Genomic DNA, 21,118 nt, shown 5'->3' on the forward strand with positions numbered 1-21,118 from the left:
GGTCCAATGGCAAATTTGGTGTTTAGGGTATTTGTAACTCCACATTCAGTATGTAGCCAATTGTCGCATAATAGGTAGTTGGGAATGAAGATAAGCAACAGTCCAGAACTTGCAAATTAGAAAACTGCAATTAATCATTTGATTGAGACCCAATTTGTAGATGGTATTAAAAGTCAGTGGAAAAAATGAATTTATATATATGTGTGCACCCGTGAGCTTCTCACTTGTAGCCTCTCTCACCGTCAGCGTGAGGTATATAGGAGCAGGTAGTATATTTAGGACACAGTAGAATTGAAATTCCACAACCTGACCACAGCTTTTGAGACCTGCTCGCTGTGTCAGGGAGCCGAACGCCTTCAGGCGGACGCTGCGGGGGAAGAAGTGTGTCTGCTGTTGATATCTACCTAAGCTCTCGACGGGACTTCCAGAAGGCTTGCGCTGCACTCCGTTTGTAGCGGAACTGGTCTCTATGTCGCTGAGAGACGGTACTCCTGTGGGCGCAGTGAGGCGCAGGCTGGCACGGGGCACGAATCAATGGCAAGGCATCAAGGCATCAAAGGCAAGGGGTGTTCTTGACGCGTTTCTCCGTCGTGTCAATTTGACGGTTTCTTCAGAAGATACTCCCTCTTTTGCATTGTGGCTATTTAAATGGTAATCCACCAATCATGTTGACAGCCCTATAGGGGATCATCTGTATTGCATTTGCAATCAGACCGGTACATATATGCTAAATAGTATTAGTCGCATCAATAAGTGTTTCAATGGCAAGTTTTCTAATCTAAGCATATAGAGAGAGTGCACATATTTTTATTATTTTTATTTTATAAGCTGTTAATTAAACAGCCCTAAGGTATTAAAAGGCATGGAACAGAGAAATATATATATATATAGTACATACAAAGGATCATGTGAATCCTGATTTCAACCGCAGGCTACCAGGTTGAGATGTCTGTTAATAGTGACAGACACAGTGTGATTACTGTGGCGTGGCACCTAGAACACCGTTACATGTAGCTAGAGAACCAGGGTTCTAGACCAACTAGAGACATTTTTATAATCAAACCTCTATAAACAGGTATAGCACCCCATATTCTTTATCATTCTTTACTCTTTATCACCATCACTATCATATAGTTATTTATTTATTTATTTATTTAATCTTTTGTTTGGTTAATTAATTAATCGAAAGTTTACTCTTTCACTGCAACAATATGGCAAAAAAATATAATAGGTGTGTATAAATATATATATAAAGATTTTTCTATATATATAATAATAAATTCTGAATCATTATAATAGTGATAATGATAGCAACAAAAAAGCAAAGAATAATGATTCTTCCAATTTTAATATTAATAGTCAGCTCTTCAATCAATATTCTCAGGAGTTTTTTCTTTTTTCATAAAAATGCACAAAAACATATATATATACACACCACTCCAAAGGCTGTTATTCAATTCATTTGAACAAATACCAATAATGAACAGTTTAAAGATCAAAATTGTCTAGATTATAGTAATGACCATAAAAAATATATATAAAATAGTATTCATATAGCCAGTTACCATAATTAGAAGGTTTTTACACAGAGAGTAATATAGAGCTGGATGAATAGTGGCGTTTACTAAACATTAAATCATGATTATCCACATAGAATACAATCCCAGTTAAATCCAACCAGAAGTCTTATGTTGTATATTCATATTCAGAGAAATAGAAGAGAAAACCGAACCTATGATAAACATATCAATTAGTTATCAATATATATGAAATATAAAGAAAAAGAGAGGGTCAGGGATGGAGAGTGGACATATATATTATGAAATCAATTACCTATATTGTTAAGTTCAATGGACTCATTCAGTCCAAGGGGGGTCAAGGAGCCTAAAGAAAAAATCCAAAAGGCTTCACGTTTACACAAAGTGGAAAAACGGTCTCCTCCCCTTTTTGAACTTGGAATCCCTTCTATTGCTTGAATTTTGAGAACCTCTACATTACCCTGATGTCTAGAAATACTATGTGTTTTTACTTGGTTGATCACATTTCTTCTATGTTCAAGAAACCTAGTATTCAAAGAGCGGGTAGTTCGGCCTACGTACTGTAGACCGCATTCGCAGGTGATCAAATAGATCACATACGACGAGTTACAGTTCAAAAAACTTTTTATCCTATATGTTGAATGATTAGAAGAGGATGTAAATTGTTTGCTTTTATCAATCAAGAATTTGCATGTTATACATCTGTTTCTGCCACATTTGTGGCAGCCTACAGTTTGTATAGTGATTTTAGAGGACTCGGAACTTTGTTTGAAATGGCTTGGGGCCAATGCATTTTTAAGGTTCAGATTTTTCTTGAACACTATTTTAGGTTTATCTTCTAAAACTGAAGCAAGGTGTTTATCAGTTTTCAAAATTTTATAGTTTTTATTAATAATCTTCTTTATTTCTAGAGAATGAGAATTAAATTTGGAGATAAATAAAGGTTTAAAGTTAAATTCTTGGCTAATGTCACAGGTAGCCTCTAAAGTGTTCTTAATTTTGTTAGTTGAGGTTGTTAGCAGGGAACTTCTTTCGATATTCTTAACCTCTTCTAAAGCGGAATTGAGAACTTCAAACGGATAGCCTTGATCCAAAAAGGATAGAATTAAATCATCAGATTGCTTTTCAAAGGACAGGGGGTCGGAACAATTTCTCTTGATCCTCAATAGTTGGCTTTTTGGGATATTATTCACCCAGGGACGGTGATGGCAACTTCTATAATTTAAATATCGACTACAATCCACTTCCTTTACAAATGTGGATGTAATGATTTTGTTATTGTCGTCGATATGAAGAGCAATATCCAAAAAAGTAATGTGCTCCAAATTAATAGTGTGTGTGAATTTTAAACCAAATGTGTTAAAGTTCAAATAATCAATAAATTTAAGTGCTTCTAAGTGCCCCCCTTGCCAAACAAAAAACATGTCATCTATGTACCTGCCATATGACACCAAGCTCGCCCCGAATGGCCCCCCCCATATGTACTGCTCCTCGAACAATCCCATATAGAGGTTAGCAAAACTCGGGGCGAACTTGGTGCCCATGGCGGTACCAAGAATCTGAAGAAAGAAAAAACCATCAAAAGTGAAGTAATTGTGAGAAAGGATGAAAGCAACTGAATCTAAAATAAGACGAGAGACATTCTAGGAGAGACAAATTGTTTAATGATTCTGCTAACGACCTATTGGCTAATGATGTCATCAATCCCCTAGACATGCGCCAGTTGTTTAATAGATTGGAACTACTGCTTAAAACCGAAACGAGACACTGGCTAGATAAAATGCTTTTGACTAAATATCAGAGAGAGAAAATTATCCCTAGAGGGCTAAGGATTTTTAAATCATGTTCCTTTAAAGAGGATAAAGAGCTTACTGAGGCATGAAACAGTACTTTAGATAGGTGTTCTTTTTCTTTGATCGAACTTTTGATCTCGTATAGAGATAAAAAGGTTAAGGAAATGGCGAAAGAAATTGAGCATATACAGGAACTTCTTAAACCCTATGAAGTAAGAGAGGACTTTAGGGATTATGACTATAGACTTACCCAAAAAATCAATGAATATGAAAAAACACTGATCTCTAGTAAAAATAATAAATTATATAGAGATAGCAATGATTATAAAACCAACCAAGTACGTACTTATAATAGAAGAAATAGAGACCATTCGGATTCTAGAAATATCAATCAACAGAGATATAATAAACCACAAAGAAAAATGTGGCAGAATGATAGGAATCCAAATTTCACCCCAGTAGAACAAAGACAGAGAAGGAAACCCCACAATAACAGAAACCAGCTAAATCAGAGCAATAGAGAATTTGCCCAACCCAACCATTCACCCCTTAATCCTCCAAGGGATGAAAGATTGAGAGACACTCGAGAGGGAGCCAGGCCTAAAACACAGCTAATCAGAGAATCTATGAAAGCTACTTCCCCAAATTTTTTAGAAAGGGACCTGTACCCAATCTGGAAGACACAAAACAGATTCAGCATCCTACAACAACCCTCGCCAAAAAGAAAAGACAGAGAGGATGCAGAGGAGGATGTAAGGCAAGATCCAAAAAACATAAGAAAAGATTAAGAAATACAGGAATATTTAATCTCTCAGATAGAATTCTCACTGAAAGTGAAAAATCAGTTATTTCAAAAGGACTTAATTTTGCCCCTACTAAAGGCCCAGATTTATTTGATCTCTTTATTGAGCTGAATCGTTACACCAGAGACATGTGTAGACAAAAATACTTTCAAAGTAAACATCTAAAACAGAATGAAATTAGTGGAGTTCCAATTGTATTAGATCAACATGATTTATTGGCAGTCAACATTTTGCAGGATCTTGAAAAGGAGAGCGGAACCCCTTTGAATGAGTTAATCCCCATTTACAATCTAGAGAATGAAAATTTTAAGAATAATAAAACCTTAATAAAGAAAAAATCGGAGTTTTACCCAATCCAGTTTAAAAGTGGTTGTATAGAGGCATTCTACTCTCTCACTCTGGATGATTTTTCCTCAATGTGTTCTAAAAATAGGAATTCAAAAACAAAAAAGAGATCTGACAACCTACATAGTAATGAAAGAAGAGCCCTTAAAAGTTTACAGGAAGACCAGTCTATCATTATTAAGGGGGCTGATAAGGGGGGAGGAACTGTGATATTAAATAAAACAGATTATGTAAAGGAGGCCTATCGGCAACTAGACAATACTAAGTTTTATAAAAAACTCTTAAAAGATCCCACAAAGGATTATTGTGATCAACTCAAGATATTTTTGCTTAAAGGGATGGATGATGGCGCAATAACCAAAAAAGAATATTCTTTTCTCATTAATACACACCCCATTATCCCCACTTATTATCACTTGCCAAAAATTCATAAATCACTCTCTTCACCTCCTGGGCGCCCAATTATTTCTGGTGTTGGGTCCCTTACCACCTCACTTTCTGCCTTTGTTGACACTTTTTTACAGCCACACGTACGGTCACTCAGGTCCTACATCAAAGACACCACTCATTTCCTTTCCATCATTCAAAGCTGCAATTGGCAGAAGAATTAAATGTTTCTAACCTGTGACGTAGAGTCCCTATATACCAACATCCCACATACTCAAGGGATTAGGGCTCTAGATAAATTCTTGTCAGCTGATGTGGACCTGAGTGACAGTAGGAGGAAATTTATTTTAGATTCAGTTGCTTTCATCCTTTCTCACAATTACTTCACTTTTGATGGTTTTTTCTTTCTTCAGATTCTTGGTACCGCCATGGGCACCAAGTTCGCCCCGAGTTTTGCTAACCTCTATATGGGATTGTTCGAGGAGCAGTACATATGGGGGGGGCCATTCGGGGCGAGCTTGGTGTCATATGGCAGGTACATAGATGACATGTTTTTTGTTTGGCAAGGGGGGCACTTAGAAGCACTTAAATTTATTGATTATTTGAACTTTAACACATTTGGTTTAAAATTCACACACACTATTAATTTGGAGCACATTACTTTTTTGGATATTGCTCTTCATATCGACGACAATAACAAAATCATTACATCCACATTTGTAAAGGAAGTGGATTGTAGTCGATATTTAAATTATAGAAGTTGCCATCACCGTCCCTGGGTGAATAATATCCCAAAAAGCCAACTATTGAGGATCAAGAGAAATTGTTCCGACCCCCTGTCCTTTGAAAAGCAATCTGATGATTTAATTCTATCCTTTTTGGATCAAGGCTATCCGTTTGAAGTTCTCAATTCCGCTTTAGAAGAGGTTAAGAATATCGAAAGAAGTTCCCTGCTAACAACCTCAACTAACAAAATTAAGAACACTTTAGAGGCTACCTGTGACATTAGCCAAGAATTTAACTTTAAACCTTTATTTATCTCCAAATTTAATTCTCATTCTCTAGAAATAAAGAAGATTATTAATAAAAACTATAAAATTTTGAAAACTGATAAACACCTTGCTTCAGTTTTAGAAGATAAACCTAAAATAGTGTTCAAGAAAAATCTGAACCTTAAAAATGCATTGGCCCCAAGCCATTTCAAACAAAGTTCCGAGTCCTCTAAAATCACTATACAAACTGTAGGCTGCCACAAATGTGGCAGAAACAGATGTATAACATGCAAATTCTTGATTGATAAAAGCAAACAATTTACATCCTCTTCTAATCATTCAACATATAGGATAAAAAGTTTTTTGAACTGTAACTCGTCGTATGTGATCTATTTGATCACCTGCGAATGCGGTCTACAGTACGTAGGCCGAACTACCCGCTCTTTGAATACTAGGTTTCTTGAACATAGAAGAAATGTGATCAACCAAGTAAAAACACATAGTATTTCTAGACATGTTAAAGAGAAGCATCAGGGTAATGTAGAGGTTCTCAAAATTCAAGCAATAGAAGGGATTCCAAGTTCAAAAAGGGGAGGAGACCGTTTTTCCACTTTGTGTAAACGTGAAGCCTTTTGGATTTTTTCTTTAGGCTCCTTGACCCCCCTTGGACTGAATGAGTCCATTGAACTTAACAATATAGGTAATTGATTTCATAATATATATGTCCACTCTCCATCCCTGACCCTCTCTTTTTCTTTATATTTCATATATATTGATAACTAATTGATATGTTTATCATAGGTTCGGTTTTCTCTTCTATTTCTCTGAATATGAATATACAACATAAGACTTCTGGTTGGATTTAACTGGGATTGTATTCTATGTGGATAATCATGATTTAATGTTTAGTAAACGCCACTATTCATCCAGCTCTATATTACTCTCTGTGTAAAAACCTTCTAATTATGGTAACTGGCTATATGAATACTATTTTATATATATTTTTTATGGTCATTACTATAATCTAGACAATTTTGATCTTTAAACTGTTCATTATTGGTATTTGTTCAAATGAATTGAATAACAGCCTTTGGAGTGGTGTGTATATATATATGTTTTTGTGCATTTTTATGAAAAAAGAAAAAACTCCTGAGAATATTGATTGAAGAGCTGACTATTAATATTAAAATTGGAAGAATCATTATTCTTTGCTTTTTTGTTGCTATCATTATCACTATTATAATGATTCAGAATTTATTATTATATATATAGAAAAATCTTTATATATATATTTATACACACCTATTATATTTTTTTGCCATATTGTTGCAGTGAAAGAGTAAACTTTCGATTAATTAATTAACCAAACAAAAGATTAAATAAATAAATAAATAAATAACTATATGATAGTGATGGTGATAAAGAGTAAAGAATGATAAAGAATATGGGGTGCTATACCTGTTTATAGAGGTTTGATTATAAAAATGTCTCTAGTTGGTCTAGAACCCTGGTTCTCTAGCTACATGTAACGGTGTTCTAGGTGCCACGCCACAGTAATCACACTGTGTCTGTCACTATTAACAGACATCTCAACCTGGTAGCCTGCGGTTGAAATCAGGATTCACATGATCCTTTGTATGTACTATATATATATATATTTCTCTGTTCCATGCCTTTTAATACCTTAGGGCTGTTTAATTAACAGCTTATAAAATAAAAATAATAAAAATATGTGCACTCTCTCTATATGCTTAGATTAGAAAACTTGCCATTGAAACACTTATTGATGCGACTAATACTATTTAGCATATATGTACCGGTCTGATTGCAAATGCAATACAGATGATCCCCTATAGGGCTGTCAACATGATTGGTGGATTACCATTTAAATAGCCACAATGCAAAAGAGGGAGTATCTTCTGAAGAAACCGTCAAATTGACACGACGGAGAAACGCGTCAAGAACACCCCTTGCCTTTGATGCCTTGATGCCTTGCCATTGATTCGTGCCCCGTGCCAGCCTGCGCCTCACTGCGCCCACAGGAGTACCGTCTCTCAGCGACATAGAGACCAGTTCCGCTACAAACGGAGTGCAGCGCAAGCCTTCTGGAAGTCCCGTCGAGAGCTTAGGTAGATATCAACAGCAGACACACTTCTTCCCCCGCAGCGTCCGCCTGAAGGCGTTCGGCTCCCTGACACAGCGAGCAGGTCTCAAAAGCTGTGGTCAGGTTGTGGAATTTCAATTCTACTGTGTCCTAAATATACTACCTGCTCCTATATACCTCACGCTGACGGTGAGAGAGGCTACAAGTGAGAAGCTCACGGGTGCACACATATATATAAATTCATTTTTTCCACTGACTTTTAATACCATCTACAAATTGGGTCTCAATCAAATGATTAATTGCAGTTTTCTAATTTGCAAGTTCTGGACTGTTGCTTATCTTCATTCCCAACTACCTATTATGCGACAATTGGCTACATACTGAATGTGGAGTTACAAATACCCTAAACACCAAATTTGCCATTGGACCATATAATGTCAGTGTTTTGATCTATTAAGTGGCACCTTTGGCCAAAAGACACGGCTCTTTTTTATGCTCTCTTTTAAGAGATTATTGTACAAATTGTATGCTCAATTTTATATAATTTCTATTAGATGTTATTTTATTTATGATTAATTAAATTTGTATTTTTATATGAATAAAACAGTGTAGTGTTTTTTGCGCTCTCTAGAATAATATTCTGTCTGCTTTATTTTTACACTGCAATATAGATCTCACTTTGAAGTAAAACCCCACCCAAATCTAATTCTCTCTGCACAAGTTACATCTGCCCCCCTGCAGTGCACATGGTTTTGTCCATTTGTGAAGGAATTTGCCTTTGCGAGTGAACCAGAATAAGGGCCCATGTACATGTGCGCTCATCACAACATATACACACCGTGTTCACAGAGGTGTCATCACCACAACGTGTACACGACACCATGCTGCATTGCACATTCACAGAAGTGTCCTCAATGCACACACGTGTACTGAGCACAGCACGTATACACAGACGGGTCATCACGTGTACAAGTACCACACAGCAGTCTCGGTGTATTCACAGGTGTGTCCTCAATGCACACACGTGTGTTCCTCACAGCACATGTACCCCAGGTGTGTCCTCAGTATGTACGGGATCCGGTCTAGGTCAGCAGTCAAGAGGTCAACATGCACATAACTGAAATTGTCTAACTTTCGACAAGCAAAAGGTCAAAGTGGCAAAGGTCGTCACGAGTTTTTTCACGATTTTAATTTGTAACTTTTCATGAGGTCTCCGACTGGGAACGCAGCGAGGCACCATGCCCAAACCAAACACACCACTTCAGGTGTCACCCCAGTGATCTATACCCAGGTCGTACACGTGTGCTCGTCACATTACATGACTACCACATGGCAGCCCCTCCACATCAGATGAACGTGTGCACGTGTGTGCGAGACATAACACCGGTGCTAGAAGAATAATGTACCGATCTGAACCTATAGAATTAACGTTCCGTGACGGAGACGAGTGACACCCATCTGTGAATAACTCGCTATGTGTGGAAACATTGGACTTTTCTTTTACCAGGCTGCCAGAGATGCTGGAAAGCAGCCAGATAGGGGGTAAGGGGCAAATAGTCATTGTGATGTGTCCAACACCTCCGCAATACACAGGTAACAATCATTTCTGTAACACGCACGGCTGCACTCCCAGCACTGTACTGCCATCTGCTGGCAGCAATGGGGATCTACAACAAGATATGCTGCACATTTATCCTCTTTGGGGAAGATTACAATGCCCCATACAGAGAGTGTGTGTCCTGTCTTTATTTTACACGATGACTATAGGTACCAGTGGGCTTTAAATGCTCTGCTTGCTGGTACTTGTGGTTATCCAAGTACCAGGATGTGTTGCAGAATTGCTGGGACCTATAGTTCTCCTGTAAAAGGCAATATTATTCTAAGTTTCAGTGAATTGCTATTAACTAGTCACCCACTTCCCAGGGGTGCGAGTGATAGCCCTGTGCTTCAGCCCAGGGGGGGGGGGTACCCCTTTATTGGTGGGGCCTCCACCCAGGAATCTCCCATCTGTTCTGACTGGTAATGGGGAGGACCCTGGTAATGGGGGGGGGACACTGGTAATGGGGGGGGGTACGACACACTGGTAATGGGGGGGGGGGGGACGACACACTGGTAATGGGGGGGGGACGGACGACAGACTGGTAATGGGGGGGGGGGGACGGGACGACAGACTGGTAATGGGGGGGGGGGGAACGACACTGCCAGGGGACCCAATTCAAGCGAGTATCCCCCTGCTAGAGGAGCCCCGTGCGGATTCTAAAACTATGGGGACCCTCAATTGTTTGGAACCAGTACCTGGTGCTAGATCATTACATACAGTACAATAGGAAGATCTGTCACTGTGCGGTGCACCAAAGAGAAATGGTGTTTAAAATGTAACCTTTATTATACTTGGTTAAAATATAGCGAAATAAAAGACACAAAACATGAAAATACACATAGACATGGATTTTAAAAAAGGGTGTTAGATTACCCTTGCGACGTGGGACCCCTCACTCCTAATATGAATAATATAGTGTATGTCCCTAGGATCAGTCTAGTTTATAAATTTTACCAAGGTAATCTAATTAGCGGCGGTGTAATGAGCTACTGAGGTTGCACACCAATTAATTAATTCTCTCTCGCGTATATGATAATTTGCGCTTAGAAATTGTATGGTGGCAAGCAATCAGTAGTTAATGGAACAATTATATGGTTCAAAATTCCATAATGAGCAGATGTGCACTAGAGATGACAGCTATCTGACCAATGGTGTTTGTGCACATCTATCATATATTGTTCGGCGTATAGTTTGCCACTTGTTTGTAGTCGTGTCTCCCGGAGTACGGTGCGCTCGTTTGAGACGCGCCGTCTCCCACTGTGGTACACGGGTTCAGCGGTCTTACACTGTCAGTTAGCTGTCATCTCTAGTGCACATCTGCTCATTATGGAATTTTGAACCATATAATTGTTCCATTAACTACTGATTGCTTGCCACCATACAATTTCTAAGCGCAAATTATCATATACGCGAGAGAGAATTAATTAATTGGTGTGCAACCTCAGTAGCTCATTACACCGCCGCTAATTAGATTACCTTGGTAAAATTTATAAACTAGACTGATCCTAGGGACATACACTATATTATTCATATTAGGAGTGAGGGGTCCCACGTCGCAAGGGTAATCTAACACCCTTTTTTAAAATCCATGTCTATGTGTATTTTCATGTTTTGTGTCTTTTATTTCGCTATATTTTAACCAAGTATAATAAAGGTTACATTTTAAACACCATTTCTCTTTGGTGCACCGCACAGTGACAGATCTTCCTATTTTTCTGTGTTCAGTAAAACTGATGTCCCGTGGTAGCACACCCTCTTCTATATATGTGAATTAAAACACATTATTACCTCTGAGGGGTCATCCTTTTTGAAATTAATCTATTTCCTGTGCGATTGCCTCCCCCTTTTCCCCTGACCCTCCGTTTTTGTACATACAGTACAACCCTACGCATTTTTTGAACCAGGGCCAGCTAGAAATGCCCTGGGCTCTCAGCAAGTAGGTCTGAATTTGTACTCCCGATTACATTCAGCCCCTGCTGTGAGGATGAAAATGGAGGCAGCAGGAAGCCACAGACTGAGAGTTATATAGTGGGAGGAGCAGGGTCCTCAGCAGCACAGAGTATATCAGGAGATGAGGGATGTGTCAGTGAGGATAGGGCTGCATGTGACAGGGGCAGTGACATGATGTGAGGAGGGGAATGGGGGCAGCAGGAAGCCACAGACTGAGAGTTATATAGTGGGAGGAGCAGAGTCCCCAGCAGCACAGAGTATATCAGGAGATGAGTGACGTGTCAGTGAGGACATGGCTGCATGTGACAGGGGTAGTGACATGATGTGAGATGGGGAATGGGGGACGCAGGAAGCCACAGACTGAGAGTTATATAGTGGGAGGCGCAGGGTCCCCAGCAGCACAGAGTATATCAGGAGATGAGTGATGCGTCAGTGAGGACAGGACTGCATGTGACGGGGGCAGTGACATGATGTGAGGAGAGGAATGGAGGCAGCAGGAAGCCACAGACTGGGAGTTATATAGTGGGAGGCGCAGGGTCCCCAGCAGCACAGAGTATATCAGGAGATGAGTGATGCGTCAGTAAGGATAGGGCTGCATGTGACAGCAGATGTGACATGATGTGAGGAAGCCACAGGCTGAGAGTTATAACAAGGGAGGTCAGTATGGTGCGGGCAGACTGTGGTATCACATGCAAGGTTCATACATCTCACTGCTAGGAGCAGCCTAGGGCTAAAATGATATTTAAACTGTAGTTAAACAAAGCAGCAGCTCCGACTGACTGTAAGAGTCAAACGGTTCCCATGTGACGGACATAAAACCTCACATGAGACCGGTCAGGTTTTACATTCACCGGACGCTGTAATTACAAAGCGATTGGTAAATCTGAACGTCCCGTTTCTTACCCAATGTGGCGAGTTCCAGAGTGCAGTTCTGCAAGGTGTCGCTGGTCTGGTTTACCACTAACACATCCAGGACTATGTCGTACTGGTTGACGTGTACGTATGCTTCTGCGTATACCGGATCGGAGAACCCCGTCAGCTGGGTCACCTGCACAGAGGAGCAACAGATTATCTAACACCCGGCACCGGCATTCAGTTATTACTAGAGATGTGCAGGTTCTGATTTACTCTGATTTCAAAGCAGGATCTTATTGGCTATCAACTGTCATGTGATTTGGGATAGCCAATAAGATCCTGCTTTGAAATCAGAGTAAATCAGAACCTGCACATAACTGGATACGAAACACGCTAAGGCTCATCTGACTCACACTGCGCTCTACCCTATAACCAGGTAAGTAACCTGGGTGACTGGCGAGGTGGTCTCCATTGTTGCCTACTTATAGAGGGCCTGGCATCATAACTCCATCCTGCTGGGCACCACCTAAACAGCGTTGTACGTACCGAATGCTGGAAAAGACACAACCTCACACTATGGGAGAATTCAAATGAGCACAAGGTTTTGATGGCAAAAAAACTTGTTGACCTTGCACCCAATTTTAGATGACAGCGGGTATGTGCGCTCCTGCAGTACACAATATAAAAACAAAAAGACAGTTGGACGCTGCAGGTCACGGTGGTCTCCCATCAATCTCTGTACTGTGGAGGGGGCTGTTCAAGGCTGTAACTACCAACTGCTTAGTTACTCCATAGGCGGGCTGCCTCAAGGGTGCCGGTACGAGTTCCGCTGATTCTGAAATAACGATTTTAGAAAAAGCAGACTTGTTCTGGGAGGTATAGAAGTGACTGCGTCTCATTCTCGCTCCTTTACTTGTATAGGAAAATCTGGTACTTGTGGAATATCACGGCTCCCACGATGGCCATCATATGCGAAAAAAAACGCATCGCATGCGATCGCATACGATTTTGCACTGAAAAGCATCCAAATGCATTGGAATTAGTATTAAACATGTTCAATGGCCCCAAATGGCATTTTTGAGGCTGTACCACCGCCACTATCAACGCGAACCCGAAGCGTGGCGAGCGGCGGCGGTATGCGTCCTACGACCATTTCATACCCCCACTATCCACGTCGGCGTGGAGTTGAGAATAGAAAGTGTGGCGAGTGCAGCGATCCACCGAGCCCGAAGCGTGGCGAGCCCCGCGGATACCTTCACAGGTATCCGCGTCCCCTCACGGGCTTCATGCGATGCGATTGCATACGATTTTGACAAAAAACGTCAAAAATCGGTAAAAATCGCATCGCATGCCATTATATATGGCATGCGATGGCATCCGTGATAATCCACAAGTACCGAAAATCCTATTCAAGTAGCAGGAAAACCCTGTTTTTTTAATTACCTGCTCTCTGCCGCATCCCCTCCCGGTGGTGCTATTGAGGACTCTCCTCGATTTTAGACGGATAACAATAAGATGCTTCACAGAACCGTGGATACTTATTAGTCTCGCTGCATCATTCCCGTTTCCTCCGTCAGACAAACACTACGCTCGGAGTACCCGGTACCGCACAAGACCCGGATGCAGATCTTTGGACACGGAGTCTTATGACAGCTTCCCTTGCGCTCGTATAATTACATTAACCCTTTGAGTGCCAAGTGAATTTGTCAAAATAGGTGTAATATGCCAATCAAACAGTTTTATTCATCGTAATGACCTGTAATGTTACCTTATATAGGAAATATCTTTTTCTTTTTTTACACGTTTTATTTGAATTGATATAACTAACGTGAGACGCTGCAATCTTTAGCAGACATTTTGAACATCGTCCAGAAATGTTGGCACTCGAAGGGTTAAACAGAAACATATCGGACCATCATTCTGTCTACAGACCCCACATTGGAGGGACTGATGCGATCCCAGGATCTGTATAACAGCCCGTCTCCTATATACATCACACAGGACGTACTTTGTTTAGTTTGGAGGCCAGGGGATCGGCGGCCTCCTTCCTCTGCGTGGTTCCCATTGCAGCCAGGAGACTCAGCTGGAACTGATCTTCCTTGGAAGACATCTCGTTCTTAGCCGTCAGCTGCATGAAGGAGATGGGGTCATCGGCCTGGACCGTCACGTTCCGCTTCTCGGATTCTTTCTGTCAACGTTCGTAAACACAAAAGTCCATATTATTAAAGAAATATCAATAAAAATGACAGAAATTAGAAAATCATACCAATTAAACCGAGGAACTCCTCTAGAGCTGCCCTTACAGTAACCACCTCCTCTTCTAGAGCTGCCCTTACAGTAACCACCTCCTCTTCTAGAGCTGCCCTTACAGTAACCACCTCCTCTTCTAGAGCTGCCCTTACAGTAACCACCTCCTCCTCTAGAGCTGCCCTTACAGTAACCACCTCCTCTTCTAGAGCTGCCCTTACAGTAACCACCTCCTCTTCTAGAGCTGCCCTTACAGTAACCACCTCCTCTTCTAGAGCTGCCCTTACAGTAACCACCTCCTCTTCTAGAGCTGCCCTTACAGTAACCACCTCCTCCTCTAGAGCTGCCCTTACAGTAACCACCTCCTCCTCTAGAGCTGCCCTTACAATAACCACCTCCTCTTCTAGAGCTGCCCTTACAGTAACCACCTCCTCTTCTAGAGCTGCCCTTACAGTAACCACCTCCTCTTCTAGAGCTGCCCTTACAGTAACCACCTCCTCTTCTAGAGCTGGATATCCAATGAAGATAATGGAATACCCCCATTAACCTATCTGGGATATACATCGCGGTCACCTTCTGTGAGAGCTTCTCCTCCTCCAGCTTGGCGGAGAGCATGTGGGACAGAGACAGACGGCACTCCTTATTGAAGATCTCGTTCATCAGTGGAGAACATTCCGAGAGAACCTTCAGGCACAGCGAGATCCTGTCCACATCATCATCGGTGATCGGCTTCTTGGGGAGGGAGGACTTGCCCAGGTGGATGATGGTGGCCATCAGTAGCATAGCTTCGGCTACAAAGGACTATGGGGCGAGAGAGGAGCGTTATCAATGTGTGCATGCACGGATCAGATGCACGCAGCCAAAGCTCTCATTGGACATCTGTTCTATTGCAATTTGACGAGAGGATATGCATGATTGGGCATTTTATGCAGCCTTATGGATGAAATACAGCATGTAAGCGCAATTTCACATATCGGCTTGCAGTAATATAAATATAAGACCAGGATCTTTAGCTCTCTCTATACAACAGACTTGCAGTTATCTCTCATTTCTAGTCACAGCAAAATAAAGATGACTCCTAAAATGCAGAGAAATGAATACACGTAAATGCTGTATTTCAGCCATAAGGCACTAGAAGGCTGAGAACAGTATTATATGAACAATTGACAGCAGTCCAGTTATTCCGTGCACATGACCATCTCAACCAATCAGCACACAGCATTCACACAGCAGCAGGATGATTGTGTGCCTACATTCTGTCTCTTCTTCTCCTGAACCAATGCCACGTATCTCAGCGCGATCTTGGTCAGCGTGGTGGCGAGAGAAGCAGCCACAAAGAAATCGCCGTCCAGCAGAAATCCTCTAAGGGGCGGCCTGGAGGAGAAAGGAAGATGGAGGGTTATACCACAACGGCTCTGCAGACTTTCCATCCGGCTTCTATTACATGTAAGGCAGAAGATGGCATGCCTGCACTAACACCACACGCCAGGGGCACAAAGTGGTATATAGGTTATCTAGCAGGATACAACCCCTGGTTCTACTATGGGAATTAGACAACTGACAGAGCTGTGGGTGCAAGAACCCCAAACAGGCAATTTTATTAATACTTGCAGGTGTGTCCTCCTACACGCACAGCAGGTGTGTCCTCCTACACGCACAGCAGGTGTGTCCTCCTACACGCACAGCAGGTGTGTCCTCCTACACGCACAGCAGGTGTGTCCTCCTACACGCACAGCAGGTGCCCAACTTCCCTACCCCCCAGACTAAGCTTAACCTCCACCCCCGCAGCCTAACCCTCCCCCCTAGTGCCCAACTTCCCTACCCCCCAGACTAAGCCTTACCTCCACCCCCACAGCCTAACCCTCCCCCCTAGTGCCTAACTTCCCTACCCCCCTGACTAAGCCTAACCTCCACCCCCGCAGCCTAACTTCCCTACCCCCCTGACTAAGTCTAACCTCCACCCCCGCAGCCTAACCCTAATCCTCCCCACTAGTCCTATTACCCCGTACACATGGTGCAATTCTGACAAGCTTTCAATTGACTATATAGTAAAAATCAAAGAGATATCGAACGGTTTACCATTAGATGCTGAGTCAGTCCTGATGTGCGGCATCTAAACAGGGATCGAATAGCAAGGCAATCACACTGTGTGTGTACACCCCTTAAGTCCCCCTCCAGTGCCTAAACCTTTGCCCCTGCCACCTATCCCTAACCCACCCTGCATACTTAAGTTTGGGATACCGGCAGTGGTGATCCCAGCACCCGATGTCGAGACTCTGGAGCCGGTCTTGTGGCCGCGCCTATGTATGCCCGCATCAGTATTCTGACTGCTGGCATCCCATCACAGAGGACAGTAACCGCGTCACGATACGATGGTTTCTGATCACAAAATAATTGGTGTGAAGTTGCAGATTCAGCGCACAATGACGCATTGCGCAGGTCACTCATATCACAGTGTGTCACTACTTCTTAACTCTGTCTCAGCTCGCTGATAGTGTACCAGGTACAATGTTACGTCAGTGGCGCTATAATATATGGATCCGATACGAAATCCCGGCGGTCGGGATCCCGGCGGTCGGAATCCCGACACTGGAATCCCGACCGCCGAAATCCCGACATGGGGGGGGGAACGTGGATCGCCCCCCCTTGCGGGCTCGCTGCGCTCGCCACGCAGCGGGCCCGGTGCCTCGCTACGCTCGGCACGCTATTTTATTCTCCCTCTATGGGTGTCGTGGACACCCACGGAGGGAGAAATATTCGGGATTTCAGCGGTCGGGATTCCAGTGTCGGGATTCTGAACGCCGGGATCCCGACCGCCGGCAAATTGACCGCATCCCTAATATATATATATATATATATATAATCTTATTGGAGTGATCTGAGGATCGATGCATGTGGACATAGCTCTACAAAGTTAACCATGAGAACCGTAAATCAGAAATGAGAAGCCTCCGACCAGGACCTGGTGACCCCAGTCACATACAGCTCTGTCTCCTCTATAAGACAAGTGGACAGGTCGCACCAATCACACAAGGTCAGCTCAGACATGTTCTGAAATCCTCTGTGCTGCTGTAAAGAGTCTGATGATATTCTATTCCCAAACATCAATACTGAGACCAGCAGGAAATTAGGATTGAATACAAGAAATTCTGTCTGATCCCTATAGCAGTGTCCTAATTACACACATAAGAGCAACAACGTGGAACGTGGTATGAATCACTGACTGTATCCACATTCTATGAAGACAGTTATCTCTAGAACAACCACTGTTGTGTACGCACAAGCGTGCACGACACAAGACTCCGGAACCCAGGCCCATTGCTGCTCTCAACCATTGCGCCGTATAGGCACCATAACAGAACTAAGGGTTACTTCACAGATTCTCAAATCTGGTCCTCAGGACCCCACACAATGCATGATTTTCAGGTCTCCTCACAGAACCACAATGAAATAATTTGCTCCACCTGTGGATCTTTTAAAATGTGTCAATGAGTAATGAATGCACTTGCGAGATGACCTGGGAAACGTGAAGTCTGTGGGGTCCTGAGGACCTAGTTTGAGAATCCCTGTGTTACCCAATACAAAGGTGATAGAAAGTAATTGGCTGGGGATGCCGGGGAAAACGCTGCAACAAACCTTTCCTCCTCTTTCTTTGAGGGCCGGGAGCTGCTGAGGGCACTCTGAGTGGCATAAGTGCCCATTTCAGTCACCAGTTTCTGGGCCGGGCCAACAGTGACTTCCTCCTCCGTCTTCGTTTCCCCGGATTCCTTCTTAATCTCTGTCTCTACGATCGGAACCTGCAGGAAACAGGACAGAAGGTTGCCGAGTTTCCATACAGACAGTCAGGATGTCTGCATCAGGCCGCTGTGATACCCACATCTCCGAGAGACCTCCGCACTTCAGTCATCACGCTCTGAATGTCGTCCTTGGTGCTGCAGTATTCTCCCAGAATCCAGAGAGCCCCTCGGTAAATCCTGAAACACAGATCATCCTCCTTTTACACTGGGAACCTTTTCTTTACTCATCTGCCTGTTGGGGCTCTATGTTCATTATTGAAATAGATAATGAGCAGACAAGTAGCCATCAGAAAGTCCGCAGATGGCAAAAGGGATTTAAATCCATAATTCAGTATTGGTAGGACTTGTAGCATCCATAGAACTGGGCGCAAAGTTATACTGTCCACAGGTAACTTACTTGACGGACTTAATGGCGTGGAAAACGTCCAGCATCTTCTCCACAATCAGCGTCCGCAGGTTATCGAATCTCTGAACGGCTTCGCGCACGAACTCCAGGACGTCTGCAGCGGCAGCCTCGTTGCTGTCACTCAGGAATTCCATCAGCTGGCAACGGCACAGGAGATCACATGTTACAGCGCTAACCCACGGGAGAAACGCCAACCCAGTGATAACCGCAAGGTGCTAACAGGTCACAAAGCAGCTGCGATCGTCACCAACGAGACATTGCAATAAAAACAAATCTGTCACACAACCACACTGGTGACATTAAAACGTCATTTGTTAAAGGTTTATATGCCATGTTGAAAGAACAATGCAGAGATATCCTACGCACCACAGGAATGACGTTGGCAGCCATATCCGGGAAGCGGACGCTGCAGGAATGGAGGGTGCGGACCAGGAGCTGTCTGTACTTATCGGTGTCTTCATGTTCCGTCACGTTGTTGGTCTTTATTACTTCTTTCTTCAAGACAATCACCAACTAGAACAGAGAGAATTGTGTGACCAACAGCTTTCTATATACAGTATACACATTTGTGTGACTTAGCCCCAAATCTCCATAGAAAGGCAGTTATATTACACCCCCCCCCCCCCCCCCCACCCAAGAGAATATTATGTGAGCTCCACCCCGAAGTCCATCATAGAATCCCAGTACAGTGTATTGTACCTCTTCCACGTTCCTCGAGGACACCAAGTCTAGTGCCAGCTGCAGGGTTTTCTTGCGCACTTCCAAGTCCGGGGTGGTGAGGACTCTCAGGATGTCCATCACCAGATCCTGGGGGTGAGATACAGGCGTTAATATGGGTACACAGGAAACAGGGTGACTATTGTCTTAGTATATATCATAGTGTTCATTGTAGCACCCGCCATGCAGTTCCTCTTCCCTGCCTGGGGTGTCTCTGTCTGCTGTAGTGCTTCTAGCACAGTGTGGTCTGTATATCAGCACTGATATGAAAACCAGACCTGTACTAGAAAAACAACAGCAGACAGCAACACCCCAGGCAGGGAACAGGAACTGCATGGGTTCTCAAAGATGGCGGATGCTAGAATGATCACTATATCACACTACCTAAAGACGGAGTTCACAGAAGGGTTTTCACCATAAAATATACCCAACAAGACATTTAAGTTCTATGCCCATTAACACATGGGGGACCTGCCCACAGGGAATTCCCCAGATCTCATACTATGGTACTACGATATATTCCTTCAGCTACCCTCTACCCGAATCAATCATAAATTGTAAGAATCAAACAGCGGCAGACAACCTGTGGCACACCAGCTGCTGTGGAACTACACACCCCAGCATGCCCCATCAGCAGGGCATGCTGGAACGTGTAGTTCCACCGGCTTCCTGCCCCGGCTTTAAAAGTTGGTTGTGTAACTGCCATATTTTACCTGGTGACCACACTCTGGGGGTCCCAGATTAATCCACACCTGCACAACCTGATAGTATGAAAGCCACGGGGACACAGCAGTTCTGTGGCATCTAACTTTAACCCTTTAAGACCATGTAGAGCAGATAGCTCAGTGATACTGCAGCAGTTTTACTTGTGGATTATACGATAACCAGAGAGAATCTCACCTGCAGGACACGTTCGTGGGACGGGTGGTCTTTCAGTTCCACCAAACGATCCAGCACGATCAGCTTCACATTGTTGTCGCTCTCCTTAATGATCAGGTCAATGTAACACTGGGCTGCAGCCTAGATGGGCAGGACACAGCGATTAATACGGTCATTTTTATCAGGTTAATATAAAGCTCATAGAAAAACCCATCCAGAAATGTGGAATAACCCACTTAAGTGGGAGTAGTTATACACAGAGAACCTCGTTCGGATCAATATAATTAAATACGAGAAAGATATAGTTCCACAAATACAGAACAATAATGATCATTCTAAAGTAACACTGCCCCACAGTGGCAAAACCACCACATTACCAGTCAGCTTTAGTTTATCATTTAATAACAGTTAAGTGCAATCCATATTATTTATCAAGATCTCTACACACCACATAGCGGGGGGGGGGGGGGGGGGGGGGGGGGGGGTGTATACTTGTAGCGATTATACATTCCCGGAACAGCGGGTCTTACCTTAATGGCGGTTGGTGCGCTGGACAGCGTCACCAGAGTCCCGGCTGCCTCATATTTCACGGCTGGGCTGGAAGACTGCAGGAGGTTGAAGATACATCGGATGAACCTGGCTCTCTCCGAGGGGTTGGCGTGGCATACCTGGCAGAATACCAATATATGGTTACAGGAAAGGCTG

The 21,118-nt window shown here is 43.0% G+C and overlaps 1 protein-coding gene across 1 annotated transcript in view; it reads right to left on the minus strand.

The window, feature by feature from the left end:
- The window catches only part of COPB1 (coat protein complex I subunit beta 1), a 33,877-nt gene that overhangs the window by 5,712 nt on the left and 7,047 nt on the right, over positions 1 to 21,118 (minus strand). The window contains exons 7-17 of the mRNA XM_083164661.1: positions 20,944 to 21,081; positions 20,435 to 20,554; positions 19,517 to 19,624; positions 19,184 to 19,330; positions 18,809 to 18,954; positions 18,492 to 18,588; positions 18,251 to 18,411; positions 15,868 to 15,988; positions 15,188 to 15,415; positions 14,376 to 14,555; positions 12,416 to 12,560 (exon numbers count right to left, since the gene is read on the minus strand). Of these exons, the coding sequence (XP_083020787.1) occupies positions 12,416 to 12,560; positions 14,376 to 14,555; positions 15,188 to 15,415; positions 15,868 to 15,988; positions 18,251 to 18,411; positions 18,492 to 18,588; positions 18,809 to 18,954; positions 19,184 to 19,330; positions 19,517 to 19,624; positions 20,435 to 20,554; positions 20,944 to 21,081 (1,591 nt within the window). The remainder of the gene's footprint in view (positions 1 to 12,415; positions 12,561 to 14,375; positions 14,556 to 15,187; positions 15,416 to 15,867; positions 15,989 to 18,250; positions 18,412 to 18,491; positions 18,589 to 18,808; positions 18,955 to 19,183; positions 19,331 to 19,516; positions 19,625 to 20,434; positions 20,555 to 20,943; positions 21,082 to 21,118) is intronic.

Source organism: Crinia signifera, chromosome 11, assembly GCF_055691185.1.
Source record: "Crinia signifera chromosome 11, ASM5569118v1, whole genome shotgun sequence".
Lineage (NCBI taxonomy): Eukaryota > Metazoa > Chordata > Amphibia > Anura > Myobatrachidae > Crinia > Crinia signifera.